The following is a 20000-nucleotide window of genomic DNA, read 5'->3' as shown; positions in this document are numbered from 1 at the left end:
TAAAGAGGGTTGATGGCTGAGGGCGAATTTGTATATATATCATTTGATTTTCTCTCAAGTGGGAGGGATTTTTAATCTCTCTCTCTCTCTCTCTCTCTCTCTCTCTCTCTCTCTCTCTCTCTCTCTCTCTCTCTCTCTCTCAGCTCACAATCTGAATGACCATTGCTCGAATTTGTATATATGTAATTTTATTTTCTCTTAAGTGGGAGGGTTTTGGACGACTCTCTCTCTCTCTCTCTCTCTCTCTCTCTCTCTCTCTCTCTCTCTCTCTCTCTCTCAGCTTAAAAACTGAATGACAAACGTTCGAATATGTGTTAATTTTATTTTATTGTCTGTCTGTCTGTCTGTCTGTATATAATTTTATTTTCTCTCAAGTGGGAGGGTTTCTGAATCTCTCTCTCTCTCTCTCTCTCTCTCTCTCTCTCTCTCTCTCTCTCTCTCTCTCTCTCTCTCTCTCTCTCTCTCAGCTAAACAAACTGAATGACAAATGTGTTGGAGAAACCAATAAAAGCAACTGAAATATACTAATCTCCACCTTCATTTATAATTAGGGGATCAACTTCTCTTGTTTCATTTCAATAGCTGCAAAGTATATCTCCTGTTTCTAACAGAAAATCAAAAGGTAAAATAAAATAATGTAGTAATTGCTACATTGACAACCACGCAGTTTGTGATAATTATTTTTTAGTGAATGAGCCTTCGAAATAATGACAACAAATCCAAGTTTCTATTCTCTACGTATTGTAATTCGATGATGGGCAGGCTAATTGCATTCTAAAAGCAATTTTCCATGTAAAATGACGCTTATTAAGCAGTATGTTCTCGCTAATTGACCGTACAGCAAGACTAATTAAGCATTCAGTTTCCAAAGGAATAGCAGCAGGCTGATTTAATTGATATGGAAGCAGTCATAGTCTTCTAGTTAAAAGTATCTTTGTAAGTTATGATCAGAGTCACCTGTACACATTAATGATTGAATTTATACATTTGCATACCTGAACAGCAGTACCTTAATTGAATTCATATTTTCACTGATAGCTTCAGTTTTACAACAGGAACTTCAGACGTTCGAGACAATGTGCCATGCATTACTACCCTAAGTACTATCCTCCTTGTATTTTAATACATTTTTATCAGTTTGTTAATTTATTAATTTATTTTTTCTTTTTTAATAAGTGGGATCTCTTCTTTCTGTATTTCCCTTTACCTCCTCTTACTTCTTCCTAATGAACACCATAATATTCTTTGGAAACTTGAATTTCAAGTCAGTGGCCCCTTTGGTGGGCTTGTTCCATAAGAAAAGGTTTCATCTTCAGAATAATAATAATAATAATAATAATAATAAATAATAATAATAATAATAATAATAATACAATAATAATAATAATAATAATAATAATAATAATAATAATAATATTATTTCACCAAAATGTATGCCCAAATTATTGCACCCCTAATGCTGAAAAAGCGTTTTTAATCTGGTGGTCTGACAGGAAGATTTCACTGCCTCGCTGATGTATCAGAAGAGTGCAAGTTACGACAAGGCGCAATGGATTGGGCATGAGGTTAATGGCTGTATCTTTTCACCCGAGAGAAAAACCTTTTTATTCTTAAGCAGAGCCCAATAAATCTTTTTGAAAAGACAGGTGTTTTTCAGATGGTTAGAGACGAGAAGGATGCTAGTGGTTTTATCCAGAACGAGAAATACAAATCTTCGTTTTTTTTATAATGCTTTTATGAATCTTTTCAGTGACACTTGGGAAACCCATTAGCGAGGCATGAGGTTACGATTTCCCGGAAAATAAATGAAACTAGCTTTCTTGACTTGTGTCCTCGAACGATTCAAAGCAGGCTCATTTCGACTAAGACATAGTTCAATTTATAGTCAACGCCAACAGAGTAACTACGTCAGACTATGGGAATTTCTACCCTGTTCAATTACGTATTCTGTAGAGAACAAAATGTCCAAAAATAGTAGTACTTCTCATATAGTTTTTTTTTTTAGCTCGCTTTGATGATAGTAGCACGTTATTTACATGCAAATTAATGCAATGCAAGCACACTTCATGCAAACACCTCTCTAATTTGCATATTTGAATTTCGTGATGTTAAAAATATCTGCGTTCTTACTTTCTCTTTCATTTGGTAATGTTAAATGCGTTCGTCTCTCATTTATATGCTAATGCTACACCTCTCTCTCTCTCTCTCTCTTTTATCTCTCTCTCTCTCTCCCTATTTTATTCTTGTTTTCATTGTGTCCAAGCTTCTAGGAAAAGTCTTTCATACATTTAGTTTTTGAAGATAGATATTTATTTAATGAAAGTTGACAATCAGTTTGAATAAAAGATTCTTATTAGGTAAAACTGCAGAAGAGCTCCGCACGAACTATTGCCTTGGAAATTTATTTTTCCTATACTTTTAGTGTTGCTGATGAAGAAGGTGGTTGTGTTTATTGTCGGTCAATTATTATTAACCTCATATCTCTCTATCCAACATGGCTGGGGACCCTTTGGGAACATGTTTTTTTTTTGGGGGGGGGAAATCGTTGGGAGAAAGATCGGAGAGTCATGTTGTTTTGGAATGGTTCCGCGCATGCGTAAGGCACATGGGAGCCATATGTTCAAGAAGGGATTGGCTAAGGAAACCTATTGTAAAAGGAACTATACTAATATAACCTACCCTAACCTAACCTAACCTAGTAGGCCGTGTCACTTAGGCGCCCCCTGGGCGCTCCCTGTGAAGGAAACTCCACTTTTTACCAAAAGCTCCCCGATAACACTGCGCATGCGCGATTGCATTCCAGGATGGCCAGCATACAAAAACATATCAGTTCTGAGGTTAATTACGTGTTAATTACAGTCGAACTGCAAAAAATAACTGTAACTTCTTGATGAGCAACTAAAATACTGTAGGAAAAGCTGTTCTGTAGTTCCACCTCTTATCTTGCAGGAGACTTGAATAGGAAATGTTACTAAGAAAATAAGAAAAGTTCACACTACAGTTAAACTTTACGGATGGGAAGTCACTGAAAAAAAAACTATTGGACGAGACGTATATAGAAAGAAACAATTGATAAGGACTAAGGGATGATAAAAGACCAACTGAAAGACGTAAATAGAAGAGCTGTCACCACAGTGCATTTATCTGTTTATTTAAAGCCTTCCATCTGAGGGTTATGATTACAGACTAGACCTTTATTGCAGCCAGAATGAAATTATTTGCGATATGCTTTAGAGCACTGGATGTAGTGTTTCCTATATGGAGATATTTATGATTGATACTCGTGATGGGTAGGGTGTGAGATACTTTTGCTGTCTAAATATATATATATATATATATATATATATATATATATATATATATATATATATATATTGTATGTATATAATTTTAAAAAATACACACACACATATATAGTATATATTCATGATAAAAGGTTACTAGGAAATTTGATTAAAAACAGATTCAGGTCCTCACATTTCCAAGTTATATTTTCGTACAACAGACCCATTTTAGAATGATCTAGTGAATCAATAAAGTTGCATTGTCTCATAACAAACCATTGATTAATAAGGTGTATATATATATACACATACATACATACATACGTACATATGTATACATATGTATATATATTATTTCATGCCCGAAGATTTCTTCTGAAGCCTTGCCTTTCAATTTGAAATTAGCAGACCTGTCCAGGAATCTATTTCTTGAGGTGGAAGAGAAAAGATTATCACTTATCACCTGATATAAGACATTTCTCGTTACATTGGAAGAAAAGTCTTACTTTTAATTTATGTGTTTTATCTGGCAACTGATTTCAGTGGAATAGGAATGATTTTCCAAAGCTTACCAAGCACAAACCAGTTTATTAATGTTAGCCACTATGAGAAATGAACATTTCTATAGCCATATTTCATATCATAGTCAGCGTCTTGGTTCATTTTGAATCCTTTGTCCTCAGTTGAATTAAACTGAATATAGAATTTAGGCCAAAGGCCAAGCACTGGGACCTATGACGTCATTCAGTGCTGCAACGGAAATTGACAGGCAAAGGTCTGAAAGGTGTAACAGGAGGAAAACCTCAAAGCAGTTGCACAATGAATCAATTGTTAGGAGAGGGTTGGGGAAAGTAAGATGGAAGAAAGAGAATATGAGAGGAGGTACAGTAAAAGGAACGAAAGGGGTTGCAGCTAGGGGCCTAAGGAAGGCATGCTGGAAAGAACCTTAAGTAATGCCTACAGTGCACCGCTCTAGTGTAACTGCTCTATTAACATCCCTCATGTATAGTTCAACAAAGTGTTGCAAATCAGTACAACGTTTCTATAGTGGCTGTGTTTAAGTGACATGCAGGTTTCAATAGTACACTCTTCAACTACTTTTCCGTATTTTAAGGTTTACAACAACTAATGAAATAGGACCAGTTATCAAATAAACAGCATGGCAATTTTTTTCAATATTGGGTTACCAGGAGATGATAAAGAAACCTCCAGACTGATGTGCCTCGGTAATAATCAAATGGAATACTATTAAACAAACTACATCACAAAAATCTCACGAAAAATAAAGTCTCTCACTTCCTACACCAGCCATCAGGTGTGCTTTTTATGGAAGGGTCCTTGCAAGCAGCTATTCCGAGTTCACAATAGTTAATATACATTTTCCCGTTGCTGGCACAGACTGGGGAATATAGTCTAGGACAGGGCCTTTCACATTTTCCAAACTGGACGGCTGCAAATAAATAAAAAAAAGGTAGGAATTAGCTTTTAAGGCTTTGCGTATGTAAAAACATATATTTTGTTGTCTTTCAAAGGACTCTGTGATACTAATATCACCTGTTTTTGGCTCAATTATATTAGAAAATTTGGTAGACTGGAACTTGAGTGATGAAAATAACTATGCATATAAATTTTTGTAAAATTCAAAACTTGTTGTATTTCTTCTTTTTTAGGAATAACTGTGATGTTTCTGTTTGAAATTATATTGAATAGCTGACAAACATTTAGCATAAAATACACCAGTTCAGTGGTTCTTAAGCAGGGGTGCTCGCATCCCTTAGGGGAAGCCGGTTCCTATGGGGTGCGAGATGCCTATGAATAATTAAAGCAAAATATATTTTTATATACGCAATAATAATAATAATAATAATAATAATAATAATAATAATAATAATAATAATAATAATAATAATAATAATAATAATAATAATGTCTTATAAAGATCACTCTGAAGAATGTAATCTGAAAGTAAGCCTGACTTTGTGGACTATTAAGGAAATTCATTCTGAATTCTCATTAACTTAATCTTCATTATTGTTTCCTTATCTTGATATTATTTTACTTCGCTATTCTTATTTAATTTTATTTCGTAAAAGACAAATGACCTGTAGGATCTGCAAACTTCTCCGGAACAGCCGTTTCGTTCTAATAGAAATTCACACTGGAAAATCGTCTTTGCCATATACCTACCATCTAAGTACCTCAAATGTCCAAGTTCCACTCCAAAAATGGCGAAGATGAACGCCACCACCGCCAGTGAGATTCTCATGCTGCTCAGTCGAAGTACCTGGTTTTTCAGATCAGAAGCAGAATTTGTAGTCTATTAAAACTGATTCGTTAGCTTTTACGGTGTATAAGTTTCATCCTGATTCATTTCACCAGGAGACGCAACTTTTATGTTTTTGCAGTAAGTGTTCCTTTAAGTACATATAATTCGATGGAAACCTCTTGTTGAATGTAAACACACTTCTATTAAATGTAAACAACAATATGTAAGATTGGCAGTTTTTCTTGGCTACGGAATGCAATAAAAGTATTCTTACATAAGTATACAAATATATTCCGTTCATTTGCAATGAATCTTTTACCTGGAAACACATAGATAAACGCGTTGTAGGTTTCTAGTAATACAGAGTACTTAGTTAAATCTTGAAGATAATGTTTTATAATCAACGTAATCCATCTGAAATGCAGTGTTAATCATACTAACCTTTTTGTTCAGAGGCGCAACACGAAGCGGGTAAGAACACCAAGTCTACTGACGAGAGATATGGCGATCACAGGCAATATAAATCAGCCATAGTTACCAGATAGTGCTATTATTTGCCTTCGTGTTGATGGCATCGACACTCATGTCCAAGAATTGTGTTCCTTACAGTATAAAATCATCCTTCAGTCCTTCTTCTCTCCCATTAATTCGTGGGCGGGGATGGGCGGGTTGGTGGGTAGTGTAGGGCCACCTACCTCTGTTATCCAGAATAGTTGTGACTATAGCAGGGTGCAACTACTGTCCTCGTTAATTCCAACAGATTGTGTTCTTATGAGGAATCACGTTCAAAATTCTCTTGTTGTTTCTAATAGAATCTTAAAATTCGGAATTCAGCTATGCATTGTCAAATAGTGAATAATTACGAGAAATGCTTTGTACGTTACAAGAATATTGAATGATTTTCCCAAATATTCACTGATACTGGAGGAAGATCAATATTTAATGACACATTCTATCATTCAAGTAAAAGGAGATAGGATATGTAGGAACCAGGAATATTTAATGATGCCCAATCTTCGTTAATACTGGAGGAAAATGAAAATGATTAAAATGACCAATCAGGTAAACATTTCGATACGAAATTTGAAACACTGCAGTACCGAGGAAACCGGATTGGGAAATGGGATGACATACCTTTGTACTTTAAAGGTTTTATGATACTGAGTTTTACAGTGTGCCGATTTGTGTATTAATCTGAAATCGATTATGCAGAGCGAAAATCCAACAACATGAGTAATTTGATTTCAGATATGGGACGTGTCCTGATTACAGCAGAAAAATTAATAAGACGGCAATAAAACCTTCGTCAGAGGAATCTCGGCCCGTCTCGAGAGTAAAATCTCTCTGGTGATAATTGCAATTTCCTTAATTAAAAAGTCCCCTGGGCACCTATAGGCACAGGTCTGTTTGGTGGAAGGTGAGACCTAGGAAGTGATATCCTAAGTTAATTAAGGCCATGACCTAAGCAAGCGAATGCTATCTCTCTCTCTCTCTCTCTCTCTCTCTCTCTCTCTCTCTCTCTCTCTCTCTCTCTCTCTCTCATCTGAGCGTGATCCATCATAGCAGAGGCAGGTGGTCTTACACTACCCACAAACTACCAAACCCCACCACCCCATCGCCCCCACCTCCGAAATAATGAGAGGAGAAGAACTGAAAAATTATTTTACACTACAAGCAAAACAATTCTTGGACGTGAGAATCGATGCTATCAACTCTAAGGCGAATAATATCACTATCTGGTAACTACGTCTGATTTATATTACCTGAGATTGCTGGAATCTTCGTCAGTAGACTTGATGTTCTTGGCCTGTTCGTTTTGCATCTCTGAAATAAAGGTCAGTATGGCTAACGTTGCAATTCAGATTGATTAAGTTGTCCGTGAGGAGAGAGACTTTGATTATGAAACAATATCTGGGAGATGTTTTGAAGAAAGTTTCCTGTATCAGTAGAAATTCACATGACGTTTATCTAGCTGCTTATTAAAGCTTTACGATTCTCAACAAATGAACAGAATATATTTTCAGTCTCATACAAAATCATTTTTACTCCTTCCTTTAGCTATGAAATGCGGACAATCTTTCATATAAGTATTCACATTTTTCAGCTATTTTACCATCGAAATAAATGCACTTACAGGAAAACTTGTTAGAAAAAGTGACTTTTCCACTTGAAATGAATTAGGATGAAATTCATTAACTTAAAAAGTCAATGAACCAGTTTTAATAGACTTTAATTTATGCTTCTGATCTAAAACCAGGTACTTCGACTGAGCATAATGAGAATCTCACTGGCTGTGGCTATCATCTTCGTCATTTTTGGAGCGGAACTTGGAAATACGGAGGACCCAGATTGTAAGTTTATAACAAAGTCACGTTTCTGCAACGAATTTCTATTAGAACGATTCCAGAGAAGTTTGGAGATCCTCTAGCTCAGTGGTTCTTAACCTTTTTATTACCACGCCCCCTCTAAGAGTTGGTCCTTCCCTCCATATCCCTCTTGCATCTATGAGTAAAATTACCTCCCATATTTAAGGAAAAATGAATTAGTGAGATATTTGACAGTTTCTTAGCTATTAGATCTTGAATGCGTGGGTGAATGTTAAGAGAATAATGAATATAAATAGAGAATTTTTTATTCTTCCCTATGGCTCCCCCCGCCCCTGGAAATTGCTGAGGCCCCCCTAGGGGGAAGCGCCTCCCAGGTTAAGAACCACTGCTCTAAGTAATTTGTCTTTTGAGAAATAAAAGAGAGATAAAAATAAGGAAAATAATTGTGAAAACTGAGTCAATAAAGAGATAATTACCCTGATAATCTACCAAGCCAATCTTATTCTTAGATGACATTCTTCAAAGCAGTCTTTATAGGACACGAGAATCCTTTGAAAATCAACAAAATATATCCTTCACGTAAGCCAATCCCTAAAAGATAATTCCTGCCTTCTTGTCATGTGAAGTTCCCCAGTACGAAGAATGTGGTATGACCTGCCCTAAAAAATACTCTCCAGTCTGCGCCAGCGACGGGAACACGTATTCCAGCCGGTGTGAACTCGACATGGCTATTTGTGATGACCCTTCTCTAAAATTCAAACGTCCTGGTCGATGTGTAATAGAAGGTGAGAGACATTATCTTTCGTGAGATATTAGTGAGATAGTTTGTTTACGTGTCCATTTCATGGTTATTTTGGCAAAAAAGGCTATAATCCTGTACTTTGTGGGGGTAACTAATGTCCAAATTTAGTTTTTGAAAAAAGAACACCGTTCAAAGAAGCAGAATATAGTTCACAAGCTTTTGGGAAATTTTTCCGTTTTCATAATTTGAAGTTTATGAAAAGGTGTTGCTTTACAAAGCTTGTCCTTTAGGCAACATTGCGTGATAGACATTATTTATCAAAGATTATAAACTGACATTCTCTGTCTCTCTGTCTGTCTGTCTGTCTGTCTGTCTCTCTCTCTCTCTCTCTCTCTCTCTCTCTCACTCGCAATATGTATAATCTGAAGGTTAAATTATCATTTCCTGGTAACCTATAGTCTAGAAATCGGCGCACTGTTTTGAGTTGGCTCCTTGGCTGCAGTTGCAACCTAAAAATGGCGAAAATAAGTTGAGCAGCTTACCTCAGAAACCAATCTGACACTCAAACACAGCTACAAAATAAACACTGTTCTGATTTGCAACACTGTAATAGACCAGCCATTAAAAGGACCAAATGATTCAACAAGGAACTAAGATCTGACTGTCTTTGGTAGTTACAAAGAATCTCAGTAGTTAATGCTCTTAGTATAAGCTTCTGGAAAGTAATTTCTCCTTCGTTTATAACAGATGAATAATAAAATGTGCAAGTTAGAAGCAAAACCTCTCTTGCATTGCAACCAGCCATGTCTTATGTCAGGCGATTAATGATAATAATCTTTTCTCTTCCACCCTAAGATGGCTCCCAAAAGTAATCCAACGGTTTGAATTACCAAATGACAAGGATTAAGGAGAGAACTTCAGGTATGATTTATATATATATATATATATATATATATATATATATATATATATATATATATATATATATATATATATATATATATATATACATTTATACATACACATATATTTATATCAATCAATGATTTATTATAAGACACTGTAATTTTATTCATTCACTGGAACACTGTATAATAGGTTTACTGCATAACAAAATAATTTGATCATGTGAAGCCCTGAAACTGTTTTGAATAACATTTCCTAATAAATCTTTTGTTACGAATGGATATTATTCATTAGTGAATCCTATTAAATAATTGCCCTAAGAAGATTAGAGACAAAATCCTGCGGAAATCTCTGTTTATGGAATTAACTTTTGTTGAAGATAATTTTTTTATTAAGATAAAAAATATAATACTGATTATGTATTTTTTTCTTAATACAAATGTTTTGTCGAGGGTCATACTTTGGTGAACAGTTATCTGCTTGATTAACCTATACTTTGTGGGGTAGCTAATGTCCAAAATTAGCTTTTGAAAAAAGGGTATTGTTCAAATTCACTTTTTAGAAGCAAAATAAAAATTCAAAAGCTTTTGAGAATTTTATGAAAGCTTACTCTTCCATGCAACAGTGCACGATGAATGTTACTTAGCAAAAATTATAATTGACATTCTTTCTCTCTCTCTCTCTCTCTCTGTCTCTGTATGTGTCTGTCACTCTCTCACTTTCTTTTCCTCTCTCTCTCTCTCTCTCTCTCTCTCTCTCTCTCTCTCTCTCTCTGTCTACTGTCTCTGTTCTCTCTCTCTCTTTCTTTCTCTTTCTCTCTTCTCTCTCTCTCTCTCTCTCTCTCTCTCTCTCTCTTCTCTTCTCTTTCTTTTCCTTCCTCTCTCTCCCTCTCTCTCTCTCTTCTCTTTCTTTTCCTTTCTCTCTCTCTCTCTTTTCCTCTCTCTCTCTATCTCTCTCTCTCTCAATCTGTATAATAAGGTCCCGCATGTATTCCAACGCCATAATATCGAGACATAAAAAGCGTGACAGACCTCTTCGCATCACGAGGGAATGTGACTCAATCGAACTTGTTTATTTCCGACGTCCAAAACAGTTCGTGCTTCTCCCAAGGTTATGGGAGTTAATACCCAATGCTTTTATTCGCGTTGCTTTGTGCAAATCCAGATAAAAAAAAACTGCAACAGACATCTGAGCGTGTTCCCTCATAAGAACAGACAATTCGTTACAATTAACGAGGACTAGTATCCTGCTAGAGTCACAACTATTCTGGATAAGGAGGTGGGGCGCGGGTGGGTAGTACCTTCATTGCACCTCATGGGGTGCACTGTAGTCATTACTAAAGGCTCTTTGCAGCGTCCCTTCGGCCCCTAGCTGCAGCCCCTTTCATTCATTTTACTGTACCTCCATTCATATCTTCCTTCCTTTTGCTATCCTCAGCCTTCTCCTAACAATTGATTCATAGTGCAACTGCTTTGAGGTTTTCCTCTAGTTACACCTTTCAAACTTACTCTCAAGTTTCCTTTCCAGCGCTGAATGACCTCATAGGTCCCAGTGCTTTGCCATTCCATTACCCTACCCAAAAACCACCAATACCCTCCCCCCCCCACCCATGCAATAATGAGAGGAGAACTGAAGTATGATATCAAATTGTAAACGAAACAGTATTTGGAAATAAAAGTGGATGCCATCAACACGAAGGTACTTAAAATCACTCACTGGTAACTCTGGCTGATTTATATTGCCTGTGATCGCCATATCCCTCGTCAGTAGACTGGGTGTTTTTACCCCGTTCGCTTTGCGTCTCTGAAAGAAAAAAAATAAGGTCAGTATGATTAGCATTGCATTTGAGATTGATTTTGTTGTCAGTGAGATGAGACTCATTGATTGTGGAACAATATCTGGAAGGTTATATAAAGAAAAGCTCCCTGTATTAGTAAAAAAACCCCCAAAATTGACGTTTATCTAGACAGCAAAAACTAAAGGAATCATAGCAAATGAACAATTTTCGTTATTATATATATAAATACTTATACTGCCTACTTAACCATGACAAATTGATAATTTTCCGTATTGCTGCTTATGTTTAATAGAAGAGTGTTTACATATAATAGAAGTTTTTCCAGCGAATTAAATGTACTTACTTGAAAACTTATAAAAAGAAGTCTAGGTTTCTGCACAAACCGAATTAGAATGAAAATGAATAACTGTACAAATCAATGAATCGGTTTGAGTAGACTCTCTAATTTGTGCTTCTGATCTAAAACCAGGAACTCTGACTGAGCAACATGAGAATCTTAATGGGCGTGGCTGTCATCTTCATCTTCTCCATTTTTGGACTGGAACTTGGACAAGCACGGGACTTGGAATGTAAGTAGATAACGGGGACTTGTTTCCAGTATGAATATCAGTTAGAGCCAAATGGGTGTTTCAGGGAAGTTTGTAGATCCTGTTAATGATCCTTTGTCTTTTGTGAAAGAAAGTAAAATAACAAGTAAAAAATGTTTTCTGTACAGCCGCTACAGCGTATAATCAAGGCCACCGAAAATAGGTCTATCTTTCGGTGGTCTGGGTTATAATGCACGATTATGGCTAAATTTAATCTTAAATAAGACAAAAACTACTGCGGCTAGAGGGCTGCAGTTTGGTATGTTTGATGAATGGAGGGTGGATGATAAAAACATTTATTTGCATCCCTCTAGCATCAGTAGTTTTTAAGATCTGAGGGTGGACAGAAAAAGTGCGAACGGACAGACAAAGCCGATGCAATAGTTTCCTTTACAGAAACATAAAAATCAGGAGATAAAATAAAAAGAAAATAAGGAAGCAATTATGAAGATTAATTCAGTAATAAGAAAATTCCCTGATAATCCACCTGGTCAGTCATGCTTTCAGATTAATTCTTCGGAGCAATTTTCATGATGTATGAAAACAGTTTAAGAATTATTTCTTCAAAATCTTGAACTAATATCATTCCAAACATCACAGTTTTCTGTGAAAAGAGAAAATGATTTATTCTGAATTTTGCAACAATGCTTGTAACTTATACTGTACCATAATTTGCCTAAAAATATAGATGATATTAGTTTTAAAGACGAATCCTTTGTAGGTAAAAAAAATGTATTTCTTCAGGAAGCAAATACTTATATGATGTTCCTGCCCAGAACAAGTCGTGCAATTGGAACTTCGGAAGGTCAAGAGAAGCTGCAATGCATTGCTACCCTAATACCATTCTCCTTGTATTTTAGTACGTTTTTATATATTTATTAATTTATTTTTCCTTTTCTAATAAGTTGGATCTCTTCTTTATGCATTTCTTTTACTTCCTCTTACTTGTTCCTAATGAACTCCATAATATTCTTTGGGAGCTTGAATTCCAAGCCAATCTTTGGTGGGCTTATTTCATATGAATAGGTTTCATCTAAAGAATAATAATAATAATAATAATAATAATAATAATAATAATAATAATAATAATAATAATAATAATAATAATAATAATAATAATAATAATAATAATAATAATAAATACTCATAGTAGCATGAGTCTGAAAATGGAGAAACAAATCCACTGTTATGTACAGTATATGTACATATATTTAAAAGATAAAGCTGTACAGCTTTATCTTTAAACATATGTACATATCCATAACTGTGGATTTGTTTCTCAATAATAATAATAATAATAATAATAATAATAATAATAATAATAATAATAATAATAATAATAATAATAATAATAATAATAATAATAATAATAATAATAATAATTCTTTTTCCTTTTGAAGCTTCAAATCGTCGTGACTGTGATGTGTATTGTCACCATGCTTATTTCCCAATCTGTGGCACAGACGGAGAGACTTACGACAACGATTGTGCACTGAACTTGGCTGCTTGCGAGGACCCTGACCTTGAAGTTGCACATAGTGGGGAGTGTTGAAAGTGAGTAGGTAAGAAACATTATTTGAGGCGTTCAGCATCAGAAGGGCCTTCTGCCAAAAAAAAAAAAAAAAAAAAAGGTTTTTGAGTTGAAGCCATAAAAGGTCTGGAAATTCAACCTGCTCTAATTTCTTTAAGCCATCAAAGTTTTGGAAATTCAACCTGCTGTAATTTCTTTAGGCCATCAAAGTTTTGAAAATTCAACCTGCTGTAATTTCTTTTAGTCATCAAAGTTTTGGAAATTCAACTTGCTCTAATTTCTTTGGCCATCAAAGTTTTGGAAATTCAACCTGCTCTAATTTCCTTATGCCATCAAAGTTTTGGAAATTCAACCTACTCTAATTTCTTTAGGCCATCAAAGTTTTGGAAATTCAACCTGCTCTAATTTCTTTAGGCCATCAAAGTTTTGGAAATTCAACCTGCTCTAATTTCTTTAAGCCATCAAAGTTCTGGAAATTCAACCTACTCTAATTTCTTTAGGCCACCAAAGTTTTGGAAATTCCACCTGCTATAATTTCTAGGCCATCAAAGTTTTGGAAATTCAACCTGCTCTAATTTCTTTAAGTCATCAAAGTTTTGGAAATTCAACCTGCTGTAATTTCTTTAAGGCCATTAAAGTTTTGGAAATTCAACCTGCTCTGATTTCTTTAAGCCATCAAAGTTTTGGAAATTCAACCTGCTCTAATTTCTTTCAGCCATCAAAGTTTTGGAAATTCAACCTGCTCTAATTTCTTTAAGTCATCAAACTTTTGGAAATTCAACCTGCTCTAATTTCTCTAATTTTCAAGATACAAAGTTGAATTTTGTATAAGATGAAGTATTTGCGACCAGGAATAGAGTAGTATGCATAAAAAATTATAGTTCAACACCACCCCCTTTTTTGGGGAAAAAGGGGGATTATTTTAAAGCTGATTAGGCGAAAAACGCCATTTTCAAAAGTTGGGGCAACAGGCCCTTCTAATGCTGAACGCCTGATTTGTCGTAAGATATTTGCAAGGCGATTTGTTTATTTGCATTCTATCTGATTGTTACTGAGACACTGGAGTCTGAAGGTTTCATTGTGGTTTCCTGGTAACCTAGGGTCAAGAAATCTGCCACACTGTTTTGTGTTGGCTAGTTAGGGGTAGAAGTAGCCATTCTACACCATAAAATGGGGAAAAACATGACTATACAAATAAGGAACAGTGTGCTGTGTTGGCTTGTTAGGGGCAGAAGTAGCCATTCTGTACTATAAAGTGGGGAAAAAGATGAAAAGTCTACTTTAGGAATTTGTCTGCCACTCAAACACAATTACAAAAGAAACATTATCTTGACTTGCTATACCTTACTTGAAATGCAAAAGAGGAGAGCTGGATTAGAGCAGTCTTCACTACAGACAACTGATTAAAAAAAAAAAAAAGACTGCCTTCCTTTGATTGTTACCAATATAGATAATGGTTCATGCTCTTGGTAAGCTTTGATAAAATAAAACCTCTGTTTCATTTATAGCAGGTGAAAAATAAAACGCTCGAATTAGTATTAAACTTCACTCTCATTGTAACGAGTGGGGCTTATGTCAGGTGATGAATGATAATCTTTTTCTCTTCCACCATTAAGGTGAAAAATCTCAACGCAGTCCCACGGCTTAAAGGAATGTAAAATTAGTCCGCTGTACGAAAATATGTCTAGAAAAATGTGAAGAACTGTGTTTGTTTGCAATCAAATTTTCTAATAAATCTTTTATTACGAATAAATATTGGTCATTATTGAACCCTATTATTCATTTATCCTACGAAAACAAAAACAACGCTTGTGGAAACCTTTCTGTATGGAATTTACTTTCGAATAAGATAAAAATATAATGCTAATATGTAATTGTGATCCCTCTTTTTATCAGCACATTGATCTTCCTGTCCGAAAGACTGAAAATAGATCAGTAAAATCACTTGGGAAACTCTCCGGTTTCATTGGACATGAAACTGATCTTTCATTGCGCCGAGTTATGTCTTTAATCAGCCAATTAACGATAATCTTTCTCTTTCAGCTGATTATTAGCCCAGCGGATCTGTGCAGCTTCCAGGCATGAGAAGAGGCAAGGCCTAAGGAGACTTCTTCCAGCATGAAATAAAAATATTACATATATATATATATATATATATATATATATATATATATATATATATATATATATATATATATATATATATATATATATATATTATTTGTTAGAGGACAATATAACTTCACTAGTTCATCAGATCATTGTAAAATTAATCTGCTGTAAGAAAATATAACTTGAAATTGTGAAAACCTGACTCTGTTTTTAATCTAATTTCCTAAAAAATCTTTTATTATGAACAGATGTTGTTCATTCATGAATCCTATTAAGTAATGATCACACGCAAATTAGAAACAAAAGCCTGTGGAAACCTTTATGGAATTTGCTTGTGTTTAAAATGAAGGATATAATACTGATTAGGCTTCTTGTTTTCTCAATACAAATGCTTACATTCGAGGTTCGACTTTTGGTGAACAAATATATTCATAATAAGTCTATACTTTATGGAGTAACTAATGTTCTAAATATTTTTGAAAAAGAATATACTGTTCAAATTTATATTTTGGAAGTAGAATAACGTTCGAAAGCTTTTAAGAATTTTTTTCCCTTTTCAAAATCTGAAATTTATGAAATATATTTCTCTAGGAATTCTACGTTTTTACGCAACAGTGCCTGATGACCGCCTCTATCAATAATTACTTGATAAATTGCAGTTAAGAATTAGGTAATCTATTTTGACATCTGATGAGGCATTAAGTTACTGATTCGTGTACTACTTTAGTCTTCAATGCTATCTTATGCTCTTAATGAAGTTTTTGCAGAACAGGTAAAAAGTGACTCTAATGCAAAATATATATTTTTACTGATTAGAATATGTCTTATGTTAAATAGGCTTAATAGAATGGATTCAGGGGGAAAAACTTAAACCAAGGAAACCTGGTGATTACTGAAATTGGGTTGTAATGGATTTTCAGTCCTTTTTTATGTAATGATTTAATAAAAGACATGAAATGAATAATTTTTTTTCTTCACTTAACTACCACTTGGGAGTATCCGAATACGAAGCCTTGCCAAAGAAAATGTAGGAAGAAAAACAGATAATAAACCGTAAATAAATTATAATTCCTTGGTAAAATCACTGAGGAAAAATAAGCGATGAAAACGCAGATAGCAGTACAGCTCAAATTTAATGTAGAATTATTCTTGGGAAAGTAACCCAGGCAAGTTCAGATTCACTTTCTATATGAGACGATATGAAACGACATTTCATCCAGACATAACTGTTTTTCGAAGGCAGTTATGAATGTAATGAGGTTTGATTATTGGTAACTCATATGTCAAGTTATGTATGAAACAAGTAATACTTATCACTAATTGTATAGACTCAGAAGGGGTGTGATGACCACCATATAAGAAGGAATTAATAAGCCCTAGAGAAAAATATATCTCCACATATAGGAATTTCTCGTTTTAAAGGGAGTGGCTTCAATTGTTCATCGTGCTTGTAGGAGCTAACCTTGAATGATGGATTATGTATATACAATATATATATATATATATATATATATATATATATATATATATATATATATATATATATATATATATACATATATATATATATATATATATTTATATATATATATATATATATATATATATATATATATATATATATATATATATATATATATATATATATATATATATATATATATATACATATATATATATATATATATATATATATATATATATATATATATATATATATATATATATATATATATATATGTATATATATAATATATATATATATATATATATATATATATATATATATGTATATATATATATATATATATATATATATATATATTAATATTAAAATATGAAATCCATAAAATCAGAAAAAAATCCAGAATTTAGTAGTCAGTCATTTTTCCCTCAATGTCATTACAGTGTGATTTGCAGTCAGTGTGATTCCATTATAAAAAAAATAGAGGGTTTTCCAGTCTGGCCTTTTGAGAATATCAAACTGATAATCAAATAAATGAAGAAATATGTAAATATAGATACGAAAAATGTATGGAACAGGATTACACAATAATAATAATAATAATAATAATAATAATAATAATAATAATAATAATAATAATAATAATAATAATAATAATAATATCCTTTATTGCAGCTCAGGGCCATATGCATGGAATATACAAATACAATACAAACAATCTAGATACATTAGATAACATGATAAAAATAATAATTGGCAGTATTTACACAGCTACTGAAGAAGGAGAAAAAATAGAATTCATAATAATGGCAATGACAGTAATTATATGGAGAATGATGGTAACAAAATTAATCAGGATATTTAGATTAGTACAAACACAGACATGCATGAAAAAATTAGCACGTGATTAAAATTAAGTTACATGAATCTTTTGATGACACAAAGATGTGTCATTCTATTTCACAATCGAGTTTCCTAAGTATATCAATATTTTAAACCTTGTAATGAATTATTCGCCTAATTGATGATTTTTTTCTTAAGTATCAGAGAAAATTGGAAATCATCAATATTCTTGTAAGGATTCCTGAATAAGTCGGGATGATTCATTATTTTAAAATATATTGTTTCGTATATATGGCAGTATTTTAAACTTCGTAATGAATTATTTGCCTAATTGATATTTTTTTTTCTCCAGTATCAGAGAAAATTGGACATCATCAATATTCTTGTAAAGTTTCCTGCATAAAATCGTGATGATTCACTGCTTAGCAATGCATTGTCTCCTGTGTGTTGCAATATTTTAAACTTCGTAGTGAATTATTTGCCTAACTGATATTTTTTTTCTCCAGTATCAAAGAAAACTGAGCATCATTGATATTCTTGCAAGGTTTCCGGGCATAAATCGTGATGGTTCAGTATTTAAAAACGTATTGTTTCCTATGCATGGCAGTATTTTTAACTTCGTAATGAATTATTTTCCTAATTGGTGATATTTTTTTTCCTCCAATACCAAAGAAAACTGGACACCATTAATATTCTTGTAAGGTTTCCTGCAGAAAGTCGTGATGATTTATCATTTAAAAATGTTTCGTATATATGGCAATACTTTAAACTTCGTAATGAATTATTTGCCTAATTGATGATTTTTTTTCCTCCAGTACCAAAGAAAACTGGACACCATCAATATTCTTGTAAAGTTTCCTGCATAAAGTCCTGATGATTCACTGCCTAGCAATGCATACTGAAATTCTAATAGGGATAACAAGATATATCCGAGCGTGATCCCTCATAAGAACACAATTCGTTACAATTAACGAGGACCAGTAGCATCCTACCGTAGTCACAGCTATTCTAGACAACAGTTTTGGCCACCACCACCGCCCCCAGCTCCCAAATAATGAGAGGGAGAGAGATAGAGATCTGAAGGATAATTTTAATATTGTTTGCAAAACAATTCTTGGAATCAAAAGTCGATGGCATGAACACGAAGACAAAAAATATCACTATCTGGTAACTATGGCTGATTTATATTACCTGAGATCTCTGGAGCCCTCTTAGAAGTCTTGGTGTTCTTAGCCTGTTCGTTCTGCGTCTCTGGTAAAACAGGTCAGTATGATTAACACTGCAGTTCAGACTGACTACACTGTCAGTGAGGAGAGATACTGTGCATATAGCATAATATCTTGAAGGTTTTATATAGGAATCTCTCTGAACTAGTATAAACAAATGTTTATCAAGATGCTTGAGGCTTAAAGATTCCTAGCAGATGAAATGAATATATTTTTAATATGATATATAGATATTTATATGGCTTACCATAACCTTGAAAACCTGACAATCTTACTTATTCTTGTTTACATTTAATATAAAATCGAATTAAATGCACTTAAAGGAAAACTTAAAAAAAAACTGACAAACCACAAAATCCACTGAATCAGTTCTAATATAGACTAATAATTTGTGCTTCTGATCTACAACCAGGTATACTTCGACTGGGCAACATGAGAATCTCACTGGCTGTGATTGTCATCTTCGTCATTTTTGGAGTGGAACTTGGAAATTCGCGGTACCTAGGATGTGAGTTTATATAGCCAAGACAAGTTTCTGTTGCGAATTTCCGTCAGAGCCAAACAGCTGTTGTAGAGAAGTTTGTAGACCCTATAAATCATTTGCCTTTTGTGAAATAAAAATAAAAATAAGGGGGCAATTATGAACATTATTATGTTAATGAGAAGGAATTGCTCCACTAATCTACCAACTCAGTCTTTTTTCAGATTACTTCCTTGAGAGTATTTTTTAGAAGGCATGAGAATCATAAGTGAAGTCATTTTTCTTACCTTGAACTATAGAATTTATGCTAAATATTTTTCAGCCATTTAGTATAACTCCAGGTTTCTCAGTTGTCCCTGAAAAAGAAAAATACAGGTAATTTTAATTTTACAAACATGTATATGCTTGGTTACTTATTCCAATATCAACGAT

At 33.7% G+C, this 20000-nt stretch overlaps 3 protein-coding genes and 2 long non-coding RNA genes across 12 annotated transcripts in view; 2 read left to right on the top strand and 3 right to left on the bottom strand.

Moving 5' to 3' along the window:
- The window catches only part of LOC136831592 (turripeptide Pal9.2-like), a 42464-nt gene extending 31169 nt beyond the window's left edge, over window positions 1-11295 (bottom strand). Inside the window, exon 1 of the mRNA XM_067092225.1 lies at window positions 11242-11295. Within this exon, the coding sequence (XP_066948326.1) occupies window positions 11242-11280 (39 nt within the window). The 5' untranslated portion in view covers window positions 11281-11295. The remainder of the gene's footprint in view (window positions 1-11241) is intronic.
- Window positions 1-15211, top strand: part of LOC136831587 (serine protease inhibitor Kazal-type 2-like) — a 17441-nt gene extending 2230 nt beyond the window's left edge. Inside the window, exons 1-6 of one of the 8 annotated variants that reach the window (XR_010850936.1) lie at window positions 6281-7385; window positions 7808-7901; window positions 8555-8662; window positions 9475-9540; window positions 11793-11892; window positions 13311-13452. Coding sequence is in view for 5 of the 8 variants with exons in the window: in XM_067092214.1 (XP_066948315.1) it covers window positions 7347-7385; window positions 7808-7901; window positions 8504-8662; window positions 11793-11892; window positions 12655-12673 (411 nt within the window). In the remaining 3 variants the exon portion in view is untranslated. Of the gene's footprint in view, window positions 1-6277; window positions 7386-7807; window positions 7902-8503; window positions 8663-9474; window positions 9541-11792; window positions 11893-12654; window positions 13115-13310; window positions 13473-15057 lie in introns of those variants that run through there. The other 7 variants (XR_010850935.1, XM_067092215.1, XM_067092214.1 and 4 more) reach the window with 7 other exon arrangements.
- LOC136831608 (uncharacterized) overlaps window positions 1-20000 on the bottom strand; it is a 149692-nt gene that overhangs the window by 92110 nt on the left and 37582 nt on the right. The gene's annotated exons all lie outside the window — the stretch shown is intronic.
- Window positions 3465-6145, bottom strand: LOC136831607 (uncharacterized). Its single transcript, XR_010850939.1, has 3 exons — window positions 5992-6145; window positions 5472-5568; window positions 3465-4734 (listed from the first exon to the last, which is right to left on the bottom strand). It is a non-coding gene; the product is annotated as an uncharacterized lncRNA (long non-coding RNA).
- Window positions 18990-20000, top strand: part of LOC136831588 (four-domain proteases inhibitor-like) — a 3744-nt gene continuing 2733 nt past the window's right edge. The window contains exons 1-2 of the mRNA XM_067092220.1: window positions 18990-19124; window positions 19500-19595. Coding sequence (XP_066948321.1) covers window positions 19520-19595 — 76 coding nt within the window. The 5' untranslated portion in view covers window positions 18990-19124; window positions 19500-19519. The remainder of the gene's footprint in view (window positions 19125-19499; window positions 19596-20000) is intronic.

Source organism: Macrobrachium rosenbergii, chromosome 48, assembly GCF_040412425.1.
Source record: "Macrobrachium rosenbergii isolate ZJJX-2024 chromosome 48, ASM4041242v1, whole genome shotgun sequence".
Lineage (NCBI taxonomy): Eukaryota > Metazoa > Arthropoda > Malacostraca > Decapoda > Palaemonidae > Macrobrachium > Macrobrachium rosenbergii.
The sequence above is the reverse complement of the archived record's forward strand: the minus strand, read 5'-3'. Positions and strand labels throughout refer to the sequence as shown.